Raw genomic sequence first — 12022 nt, forward strand, 5'->3', positions numbered from 1 at the left:
AGTTTAATTCATAATTAAGAACTGACACGTTAGTATAACTCATATCAATATTATCTGTCTGAAAATCGAAAACACAAAAGAACCCATAACAAGTTTGTTTCTTTAAAGTTATTTATATACTGTACAATATTAATAAATATATGAACACACATATATACAGTCAATACTGCTGTCAGTACACACTGAAATAATTTAATGATACTGAGGAAAATTACAATAAAACCTGTTTTACAGCAGCATATTACACATTTAATAATTAAGAAAACAGATGATGGTCCCTGGAAACCAGCAGCAGCTCAGGTGGGTGATTGACAGACGGTGCCTGTTGTCTTGGTGACAGGAAGAGGAGGAAGGAGCTCCGTCTCTGAACTAAAACAAAAAAGAAGATTATTAATGACTTATTGATGACATCACTGATCGAGACACTTGACTGACACCTACAGGAAGTCTGACGCTGAAGCACAGCGACGATGTCGCCGCCTCCTCGGAGATTGACGTGCTCTGATTGGCTCTCCCGTTACTCTGAAGGACACAAGGTTCCATAATTACTTCCTTCTTTCTTTCTGCTCTTTCCCTCTTGTCCTCATCCGATCCTTACCTCACTTCCATATAAGGTATTTCCTCAGACTGTCTGTTGGGGTGAGTGTTGGGATCCACCGGCTGTTTCCTGTTCACACACACACACAAACACACACACACACACACACACACACACACACACACACACACACACACACACACACACACACACACACAGTGAATTTCATGTGCAGTTCTACAGAGTCTCCTGTAGGGGGAGTCAAGTCCTTCTTGTCTATGAACTGAACTTAGCCTAGCATCTTAGCAAAAATCTCCCAACATTTACACACACACACACACACACACACTTACTGGATGTGTTGCCATATGAGGACATCAGGACTCTGTCTATAAAGAAGAGAGAGAATTAGCATTAGCATTAGCCATCATGGTCATTGCTATTACGAAGTTCAGTTGTTAGCATTAGCCTCGTTGTATCATTTAGTAAAACTAATAGACCTAGAAATTAGCATCGGTGGCTCCCATTGGCCGATCCTAAAACCAGGCAGGTGTCTGGTTACCATTGTGACCACTCACTGGAAACAGGAAGTGATTTTATTACCGATCGTTTCTCCGGCGCCGCTCGTTGTTTCTCGTTCTCGTCTCTGATTCGCTGCCGCTGCTTGTGTTGCCACGGGACCGAGTCCTGAAAATTAGAGATGTTTTAACAATTTGGTTTTCTGGAAAAAAAAAATACAAAATTAAAACATTTTAATAACACAAATTAGCCACGCCCTCACCTCCTCCTCCTCCTCTGGTGTCTGATTGGCTGATCACCATCCAGACTTCTGCTCCGCCTTAATCACAGAGGAAAGATGTCAACTTTTTTCCTTCTCTCTTTTTCTTATTCTTTCTTTCAGTCTTTCTTTCTCACCACTGACGTCTCCCTCCATCTGGATCTTCTTTGATGTTTGCAGGAAACTTTGGGTTGAACAGGCCCCTGGAGCCCGATTACATTACCACAGTAATCAGATTACATCCATAGAATAATAAAATAACGTTTACACATTAAGCATTTTATTTTTTATAGGATGTTTAAAGTAACAATAAAATATTGATCATTTGTTTTCAGTCTAAGGTTCTAAGGATAAATATATTATAATTATTATAACCAATGACTTGCAACTTGCACATTTTATTTGATCGTTTGATGTTTTACCTCACAAGGCCGCTGTTTTCCCATGGTGCAAAGGGTTTAACGACCTCCTCCTTGGCTCCGCCCTCTGGCCTGCGGACAGGAGCTGCGTTCGAGATGGACTCGGTCTGACTGCGGCTGCAGGGGAGGAGTTTAAAAGTTCATCTCCAATGAGCCAATCACAACACAATCACATGGTCACATGACATCGTGCTCTTTCACCTGTGAACAGCAGGTGGTGCTGTCTGTGTCGTCACTGGCTCACTGCTCACTCTCTCTGGTGTGTGATTGGCTAGAAGAGAGGAAAGGGGTGGGGCCAAATGGTAAAAAGGCCTTTTTATTTAAGAAACTATGACCACTAGAGACGCCATAAAAAAAGACGCTGTACTGGAACAACAGGAATCAAACCAGTGTACGAACCGCGGAGCCTCGAACACACGTCCTTGGTTGTTTGTTCGTTGACACTTTCGTTTGTCGGCACGCCAACGTTCAGCCGAGGAAAAGTGGGCGAACGAGCAAAGCTACACAGAAAAAAGAGAGAGAGAACAGAAGGGTTTGAATAAAGGTTTGATTAATGTTACTGTAAATAAGAACGACAATAAAGAGAATATCAGATATATCTCTGAGGATTAGAGTAAAAATGTAAAAATTATATATGAAAGAATTATTATTTTTACTTTATTAAGAAAAAGACACATTATAAAATTTTTTTTTAAAATTAATTATTAAAATAAACCAGTTTTGTGTTTTTACCTGTTGTGTCTCAGTCTGTGTGTCGAGTGATTTGACTCTGACATCCTGAGGAAAGACAATTCATATATTACTGTCTGTGAGTGAGTGTGCGTGTGTGTGTGTATCTGTGTGTGTCTGTGGTTTCATGTTGTCACCTGAAGAAAACGTGATGCTCAACACAACATCTCCACAGACGTTTACAGTCGGATTCATCTGATGTATGAAAGAAAAACGACTTTTCTAAACCCTGTAACACACACACACACACACACACACACACACACACACACACACACACACACACACACACACACACACACACACACTCACACACACAAACACACACACACACACGTTTTTTTGTTGATATTAATCAATTTGTCTCCATGTGTTTGAACAACAAAGTTTATCTAACTTTATCTAAGTTCATTAATTCAGTTTTTAAACTCTTAGCATCAGTATGATCATGACATCATCAGGCAACTACACAGTAGTATGACTAGCATTAGCATTAGCATTAGATAACCAATGAGAACTCACGTTTTTTCCAACGACTCTGAGCTGAAACGTTTTGTTTTTAAAATGAAGTTTGTTGATTCGCTGCCTGAGGAGAAGAGTCACATGACAGGTCACATGATCACAGCACAAAAAAAAACTAATATTGATACATTCACGTTATTACAATAACAACAACAGTGAACTAATTCCAGACGTATCGTAGTGTTGATCAAAGATGTTCGTGAGGTCTCACTCCTACCAGAAATATTTTCCCACCAGCACTTTATTCTTATAGATGACCACGCCCCCTGGAGTTGGACCCAGGAAGTACTCCGACTGGTTCTCGCCCTTTTAAAGCGTCATGGGAATGAAGTCGGGTCATAATTACACGAAATAAAACGAATATGAAAAATAAGTAATAAGAACTTTATTGACATTTTATCTGAAACAATGCAATTCTTGATATTTATTATTCAGTCATGGTCATAGCAACAGTGTTTGCTGTATAATGTAGATTATTGATTACTGTTTTATTGATTTTTGCCATCCGTCAAATTCTGACCTGATGCTTTGTGACATGATGTCGACAGACGTGTATCTGTGGATAAATTGATTGATGAAACCTTCATCGATTAACATAAATTGATGAACATGTATTTAATGATGGTTGTTTGTTCTGTATTGATTATTAATAAGTTGTTTATTACTCGTAACTGATCAGTGCATTCTGCTGAGAGATGATCATTAAACGATCTGTTATTAATCAGTGATAATTGATGATTTATTATGGATGATTAATTACTGATAAGTGATGATCTTACGTAGGCGTTGAACAGAGAGACTCCGTACATCGCCAGCGAGCTGCAGAGAGACAGGAACAGATTCTGAGCCTGAGGACGAGAGACACCGCTGCATGAGACAGAGAGAGAGAGAGAGAGACATGTCCGTCTTCTTCAGGTTTGTAACGTTGTTTATTTTGAAAGGTAATTTCTGTATTTCCTGTCTACCTGAGAGACTTGTAGATTATTTGCACTTCCTGGTTTACACCTAGGTCCAGCTCCTCTGCCCCCCCGACGTCACCTTGATCAGCTGACGTGGAAATAAAATTCTAAAATAAATAGTTGAACTATATTTTACCTAAACTCATTGTTGTTGGAAGTGTACAAGTGTAAATATAGACTTTTCTCAGATCAGTGATTAATTGATTGGTGCTGAATTATTGATTCATATTTAAAGTTGAACTGACCCTGCAGCCTCAGAGCAGAGAGGCGTGGCTTGAGGTGGGCGGGGCATAGCAGACGACCTCGACAGACGTCCTGACGCAGCTGAAGGTAAAACTGACGCCTGACAGAGAATATAATAATATTAACAATAATGATAATTATAATGTATTTTTGAACTCCTTTCATACGTGAAATGCAGCTAAACTAAACATGACAGCTATAACAACAGCCGTCATCTTTAGTAAGAAAGAGTCAAACGCAGGTGTTGCTCAATATTTTCATCTCACCTCGTTGTTTCCTCTTTGAGCTTCAACGGATTTTCAGCATAAAACTTGACACCAAAATAAAAAATGTACGGTGGCCCCACTGAGACAAAACAATCAGAAAAAAATAACATATATATCTTTAAAATCAAATTATGAAATTGTTTAACAGCACTGCAACTAAAGTTATTAAAGTATTAAAGATCAAACTTATTTATAACATAATATAAGAACTGACTGAGGCCTCGATGTCGTGAGAGAGTTTTCAAAGGATCCAACCAGCGCTGAAAAAAACACGTTGACATTAAACTGAATAAAGTAAATAAAAATGGGTAAGGACAATAACACTAATGCTAATACTCAGACATTATGTTTTCTCACCGTGTGTTGTTTATCGTCGCAGAATCTCAAACCGAAGAATTTGACTTCCACGACGTTCAGGTGAGAAAACACGCGATGCAAGATGGCCGCCGCCTTCGAAGACTTCTGATTAAAAACAAACATTTTACATCAGGGTTTAAACGAAGAGAGAGAGAGAGATGAGCAATATAAAAAAAATATTGTATAATACAGTTTAAGTTCTCACTCACCTTTATGCCGTGTTCTGTCATCAGCGAGATCTTCGTATCGTCCAATAGGAGGACTTCTCCATAAAATTCCTGGCTACCACGGAAACAGGCCATCTTGACATATGACCACAGCGTCAAACGAACCAATCAGGGGCGGAGTTACAACTTAAACGGTTTTAACATCATTAACTTTTAAATTAGAAAAACTTTTAAAAACTGTGAATAAACTTGAATCAAATGTGACGGACTCTCTCTCTTTTCTTCTCTCCTTCTGTTTTTCTCTTCTTCTCTCTCTCTCTCTTCTTCCCTCCTTCTCTTCTTCTCTCTCTCTCTCTCTTCTTCCCTCCTTCTGTTCTTCTCTCTCTCTCTCTCTCTCTCTCTCTTCTTCTTTTCTCTCTGGCTCTGTTGTCGTGTTGCCATGGTGACAGGCCCTCCCTCTCTACACGTTGTTTAATTGTTTTGTTGCCATGGAGACGAAGTCCCTTCCTCTCTCTTTTAATTATTTATCTTGTTTTGTTTCATAATAATCAGCTAAAGTAACACATATATATATATATCTATATATATATAGATATATATACTGAACAGAAAATATGTTAAATGACAGATATATAAACAAAAAAATAACAGAAAACCTTTTGGAAAATATTTAATGTTTATTTTTCACAGCTTTTCAAAATGTTGATGTTGACATAATAACCAATAATTGATCAGAAATCAATAAATAGAAACATTATCCAGGGATTTTACCTTCACAAATAAAAGTCGGTTGAACAAACAGGATGTTCTGTCTTCACCTTCAAAATAAACCAAGAAGAAACACAGACATTTTCAAGTCTTTCAGAATAAAGCCTTTACCACAAATCAAACATAGAACAACTTCCTGAACTTTCACAATAAATTAAATATGATTACAGTATTCAAAGTAAAAGCCTTCCCATTTCTGTTTATGAGTAAAACAGGAAATAAAATGATCTCTTAAATTACAATTTCAGTCAAAATAAAAGCAACATAAGTATTTCTTCACACAAAAAAAACCTAGACGAAAATAAGTAGTCTTGCAAGTTCAAAATTAAAGCATCATAATAGATTTAAAATGCATATAAATTGTATTTATATTTATATTAGTGCTTTATAATAACAATTCATAGATAAATTATAACACATAATTATATTTGTTTATTCATAAATAGAAATTCAATTATTGACAATAGGAAAAATACCAAAACAGACTAAAAACTAATAACTAAAGTTGTTTACTGAGACAGGTCACTCAGGCTCCGATTGGTCGAGAGGAAGTTTCCCATGAAGCTCGGGACCTGCAGACCGGTTGCTACGGTGATACCGCCGCACCAAACCTGCAACGCAGATTAAATTTTATTAATATTTTTCATGGTGAAGGCAGAGACAGTGAAGTACGACTGCAGTATTATTAGTGTTGCTCATAGTGAAGTACTACTAAAGTAATGATACTACAGTAATGATACTACAGTACTAGAACAGTATCATTGTAGTATTATCAGTGTAACTCACAGTGAAGTACTACTAAAGTAATGATACTACAGTAATGATACTACAGTACTACAACAGTATTATTGTAGTATTATCAGTGTAACTCACAGTGAAGGCAGGGACGAGGGGTTGACTGAACTTTGTTTTGAAGGAATGAAGAAGACGAAGTCGATCAACGTCAATAAACAATAAATCGCCTGAAACACAGATCGAACAGATCAAGTGAACAAAAGAGTCGTGACAATCAGATTCATTAATTAAAACTAAGTTCAGATAAAACATTGGTTATGAGACGTGTGCACTGTAAAAACATTAAACTGAATAGAGGAATAAAACAGTTCATTGCAAGGAAAATAGATTAAGTAGAAAAACTAATTAAATTAAATCTAAAACAATAAATTCAATATTTTCTTCGTACCGTTGTCGTAGTTGCAGTAGATTCCAATTCGCTGAGGCAGCGGCCAATCCAGAGCCTTTGCTCGGTTGTTGTGTTTCGCAGCAAGCGATGTTTGCAGCCATTGGCTGGCGTGAAGACACCAGGAACCAGCACTCTTACCTAATTGGTCAAAACGGCCAAGGCTGGCCTGATATGCCACACCCACACTGAACGACTTCCAGTCCGCCAGGGGGCGGAGCTCCCAGTAGTGGCAGCCTTCAGTCATCTCCTGGTCGCCTTGGAAACAGATTAACAAATAATGTTTTTACTTTTATGAAGTTAGAAATATTTTAAGAAAATTATAGTGCATGGATATTTAGAAACCTAAAACATTTTAAAGTAAAAGCCAACGAAAACATGCACCAGTGTTTTCTCTTCTGCTCAAAATATCTTTAGGTTAACATAATGTTTTTTCTTATCTCTAATTAAAATCGTTACACTATAATAATTCTCTTATCAATATTTTATATTTCTTCTATAATATTGTATCAGAGCATCGTACCCAGAACCGTGTACGACTCTCCAGCAAATCTGTCACGTCCAGCTCGACCTCCTGCCGTCTTATTGGGTGATGGCGTGGCGCTTCTGATGCTAATAACGTAAAAACAAAATAAAATGTAAATAGAAATTGACATTGAGTTAAGAAAAGTTTTACGTTCCAGAGTAGAAATGAAAAAACTGTGTGGTGGAAAAGCCAATGAGGTCGAGTCCAAGCGATGATGCAGAAGAGAGAAAAACACGAAAAATACAATAAAACACAAACACTGTGAATATTTACTAATGAGAAAACTTGAACTAAAATAGTTTCACCTAAATAAAAAAGCATTGTGGTAAACTAAATGAAATGTTTAATGAAAACAACATAGTAATGTGTATTAATGTTAATCAATGTAAAATTATGAATTCAAACAAGTAGAACAATTTACAAAATATACAAAAATACAAATAAAGTGCGAAACAAGCTTAAAAACTACAAACATTTTGATCAAAGACTCAAATAAATGTGATGTCAGCAGTGATGTCAGCAGTGATGTGATTGGCTGCATGAGAGGAGAAATGGTGGATGAAGAAGGTGATTGGTGAAGCAGTGGTTGCTAGGCAACCGGTCAACCGACAACAGTTTCTACCTGAGTGTTTCGGAGCGGACGAAGTACGGAGACTGAAGAAGGACAAAAATATTAATCACACAAATAAACAGCCACAAAATTCTGTTTTGTTTTGTTTTGATCCTAAATTTTGGTGGTTCTGGTCTTTGTGATGAAACGTGTTTACTTCAGTTTGTTTCCTTGTTGATGTAACAATCAGTTTGTTTCTGTGTCGACCTGCAGTAAACATCCACCCTGATGACATCATCAGGGATCATCCTCACCTGCTTTTACTCTCTCTGACCCTGAGTCGGGGGTCGTGAACTTTGACCCCTTGAGGCTCCCAGGTCACCGTGTCCCCGTGAACCTTCAGCTCAGCGTGAGCCGTCGACGCGTCGAAGCCAAAATTGAACGCTGAAAGAAATTTACATTTTTAATAGTTATGTTTTCACTCATCTTTTATTCATGCATCCATTCACTCACCTCTGGTTTCCAAGGTGACAGAGTCAGAAAACTCTCCGGCAGCCATTTTGTTTTTTGCTCGAACTCGAATGACAACGAAGCGAGAATCGAACTTCAGACCTGATTAAAATCAAAAAGATAAATAATAATCAATTAATGTAAAATAAACTGCATGGGAATAAGTTCAGGTGAAAATAAGCTAACATGTTAGCATGCTAATATTCACTAGCTAGCAGGTAACTGATGACGTCATTAGCTCACCTGAGATGGTGACCTGAGGCTCTGTGATGTCACAGATTTTTTCCCAGCATCCCTCTCCTGCCGCCTTCAGCGAGATTTCCTGGTTTGTTTTTTGGTATTCCAGGTCGAAGCATTTGATTGGTCCGCTGACGCCGTCAGCCTCACCTGCTGGTTGCCAGGCCACAGTGATGTTGTTGTCACCGATGATGCAGCTGGACGAGTCGATCTCTGGAGGTCTGGGTACTTTGACAAATACCAAAAGTAAAATTATCACTAAAATGTTTGAGGTTTAAACTTCCTGAAGACTGAAAACAGCTGGGAATTATGGGTAATTCAGTTTCCATGACAACTGATAAACACAATGTCAAATGGCAACGATGAAACTAAAAACATATCTGTAAAAAATAACTACAAAAAATAAATAAAACTACCACAAGGTGGCCCTAGTTCAAACAATGGATTTTTTTAATAAAATATAATTAAGAAAAAGAAGATGGAACATTGTAGCTCAAGAGAATCTGAATGAAACATGTGATGAACCATGTGACCTGTGAATCACTCACCTGGCAGGAAGTGAAGTCGTTGAAGCCCCTCCCTCTCGGCACTAAAGTCCACGGTGAATTTCGCCATGTTCCCGGACGCCGCCGGACGGGTCGTCAGCCGAAAGGCCGGAGCCATCGTCACCCTGGCGATTTGATTGGTTTGAGGGGTTTGGGGGCGGGATTATGAGGTTAAGTGGGGTTTTATACAAATCATCCGAGAGCTGCGATTCATTGTTATTAATTTTGATTTGTTAGTAAAAAAAAATGTTAAGAAGAAGACACAAATTAATTAGAAATGTTACAGACAAAAACAACTGATATATAATTGTTTTAATCATATTTATATGTAGATATAAATATACACATATATGTACATATGTGTATATTTATATATTTATACAAAGAAGACTTGTTCAGCTCAAATGGAGTCCCTGAAGCGTCACAGCAAAAACCTTTGAGGATCACTTTTCCTCAACTGTTGATACCTTTGTGCTTCTTACAATAGTTTCCTGTTCCCATCATGCAACTGGATCTCATTTCATCAGAAGTGCAGTAATAAAAACTTCATCAGGTTCAAACAGAACAATCCAGCTTCTCTTCTACACAATAAAACCCTCATGAAACTTCTCGCTGTGACTCTTCAGGATCACAACGTCGCCTTTTATTAACATTCATGTAAAAAATAAATGAAAATCTTTTTGTGATGAAATATATTTGAAGAGTGAACAAACCTTTCTTTGATTTGTTTTGCGGCCTGAAAAAAAAACACATTAGAAAAGTTCAATATTGACTTTGTAATATTTTTTTTTTATATTTAAAATGTTTGTTTTGTCTCAATTCTTTTATTTTTTATTTTCTGACCTTTAGAAATTCTTCTTCGGTGGCGATGGTCAACGTTTCATGAGCGAACTCGAGCAGCTCCTCACAAGACAGAAGTGCGAACTTTCCCTCCGACAGTTGCTTCTGAAAAAACAAACATAAAAAATAATTAAACACTATTATAAGAATTAAAAAAAGAAATTTAAGTGTACATCATTTTAAAAGTAAAATGTTTGTCAAACAACATTTATAAAGTTTCAAAAATATCATGTTTGAAAATCATTGTCAACCTGAAGCTCCGCCTCCTTCCTGCACGTCTCATCTTTGATGGCATCACGGAGCTCCTCCCCCTTCTCGTTGAGGGCGGAGTGAAGCTGCTCAAGCTCCGCCTCTAGGTCTGACGTCACCGTGCATGACTCCTCCTGTTTGTAAAAAGTTTACTTTAATGGTTTTTAAATGTTCATTTGTTCCAAACTCTCTGAGCCAATCAGTGTCTGACCTGCAGTCCCGTCAGAGTGTTGTCAACTGTTTCCAGGAAGTTATGGAGCTCTTTATTCTTATTGGCTAACGTGCTGATGATCCTGCGCAGAGCTTCCTGTTCATCAAACAAACAAAAACAAAACACACCTGGTTGAAAACAGAATCCGATGTTCCCATAGAAGCCCAGTGACAGTGTTGACGACATATGCCCAGTTATGAATACAATTGTCCAACAGCTGACGTCATGTGACATCAGGTGACATCATGTGACACACACATAGAGACAGCGCTGCCCTCACCACATCTAGACCAATCATCGCTCTCCTTAACTTCCTGTTTATGACATCATCGATGAACAACCAATCATCTCATTCAGACAGATTTACCTGAAAACGTCCAATTGGAATCTTCAATAATCAATCGAGTATCGGTATAAGTTAATTTATTGATCATCCCTTTATTTAGACAACATCGTTTGACGTGTGTGTGTGTGCGTGTGTGTGGTTGTGGTGGTGAGAGTGTGTGTGTGTGTGTGGGGGGGGGGGGGGGGGGGGTATGACAGCGGTCGAGTTACACAGCCACTAAACGAGGTGGAGTTATCACGTGATCAGAAATAATCCACGATCTGCTGATCAATAGATTCACTTTGATACCGACTCGACCAGAGAGAAGAGGAGCAGCCATTCAGAGAGAGAGAGAGAGAGGGGGGGGGGAGAGAGAGCGACTGACAGCTACCCCCCCCCCCCCACCTGTGTCTCCATGTGTTGTCTATGGGACTCGACCTCAGCACTGATGAGATATTATCGATCATTGATCGATCAGGTTCTTACCTTCTGAATTTCCATTCCCGAGACAGAGGGCACCGACAGGAAGTGAGGTCAGAGCATCACAATCCCACTTCCTGTCTGTGCTGTCGAAGTAAAACAAAACAGAAGACAGCTTGATACTCATTTAATTTTTTACATTGAAAATCAAAAGGATGTTATTAAATGAATTTAATGTTGATGTTCGTTCACTGTTGTTTTTAAATTTAACTGAGAATAATATCCCCAGCCTTACATACAGGAAGCGTTTTCAAAATAAAAGCTCAAAAGACGTTCTGCTACAAATAGAGATGGATATTTTTTCAGAATAAGATGTGTAGAATAAGGAGCACTTCTTTATTCATTTGTTTGTTCTTTTCGTTTTACTGTTTCTGATGAAAGCTCTGTATTACTTTACAAATTGCATATTAAATGTAAGTCAACTCCATTATTCAATAATATTTTGGTATATTTTATTTAATGTGAAAGTGGAGGAAAAACCTTAGTTAATTATCAATGGTTAACTTTAATATTCAATACATCAAAATGTCAAGATAAGTCTCATCTTATATAAATGAGATCTGAAGATTTACAAATTAAGATATTCGAACGAAACCATCATAGGTGGAAAATTTGAATAAACA

The 12022-nt window shown here is 37.9% G+C and overlaps 2 protein-coding genes across 2 annotated transcripts; both read right to left on the reverse strand.

Moving 5' to 3' along the window:
* Positions 1 to 3199: 3199 nt before the first annotated feature.
* epb41l4a (erythrocyte membrane protein band 4.1 like 4A) lies at positions 3200 to 5113 on the reverse strand. Its single transcript, XM_053410686.1, has 8 exons — positions 5021 to 5113; positions 4812 to 4916; positions 4669 to 4714; positions 4455 to 4533; positions 4191 to 4288; positions 3952 to 4033; positions 3766 to 3805; positions 3200 to 3292 (listed from the first exon to the last, which is right to left on the reverse strand). The coding sequence occupies exons 1-8, from the start codon at positions 5111 to 5113 to the stop codon at positions 3200 to 3202; spliced, it is 636 nt and encodes a 211-aa protein (XP_053266661.1).
* A 522-nt stretch (positions 5114 to 5635) lies between these two features.
* Positions 5636 to 11473, reverse strand: fsd1l (fibronectin type III and SPRY domain containing 1-like). The gene is made up of 13 exons (XM_053411036.1): positions 11406 to 11473; positions 10595 to 10690; positions 10386 to 10517; positions 10138 to 10239; positions 10008 to 10030; positions 9298 to 9419; positions 8756 to 8977; positions 8516 to 8614; positions 8317 to 8446; positions 7450 to 7538; positions 6930 to 7184; positions 6620 to 6708; positions 5636 to 6357 (listed from the first exon to the last, which is right to left on the reverse strand). Exons 1-13 carry the CDS (start codon positions 11418 to 11420, stop codon positions 6256 to 6258), a joined length of 1476 nt encoding a protein of 491 aa, XP_053267011.1. The 5' UTR covers positions 11421 to 11473; the 3' UTR covers positions 5636 to 6255.
* Positions 11474 to 12022: the final 549 nt, after the last annotated feature.

The sequence above is a fragment of the Pleuronectes platessa genome, chromosome 19 (assembly GCF_947347685.1).
Source record: "Pleuronectes platessa chromosome 19, fPlePla1.1, whole genome shotgun sequence".
In the NCBI taxonomy this organism is placed as follows: Eukaryota; Metazoa; Chordata; class Actinopteri; order Pleuronectiformes; family Pleuronectidae; genus Pleuronectes; species Pleuronectes platessa.

Coding starts and splice junctions, on each gene's coding strand:
- fsd1l (XM_053411036.1), bottom strand. Junction 10,031..10,137: donor CCGAAGAAGAATTTCTAAAG/GTCAGAAAATAA, acceptor TTTTTTTTTCAG/GCCGCAAAACAAATCAAAGA. Junction 8,978..9,297: donor ACGACTTCACTTCCTGCCAG/GTGAGTGATTCA, acceptor TATTTGTCAAAG/TACCCAGACCTCCAGAGATC.
- epb41l4a (XM_053410686.1), bottom strand. CDS start 5,113: ATGGCCTGTTTCCGTGGTAGCCAGGAATTTTATGGAGAAGTCCTCCTA. Junction 4,534..4,668: donor CTCACGACATCGAGGCCTCA/GTCAGTTCTTAT, acceptor GTTTTGTCTCAG/TGGGGCCACCGTACATTTTT. Junction 4,289..4,454: donor CTCAAAGAGGAAACAACGAG/GTGAGATGAAAA, acceptor ATTCTCTGTCAG/GCGTCAGTTTTACCTTCAGC.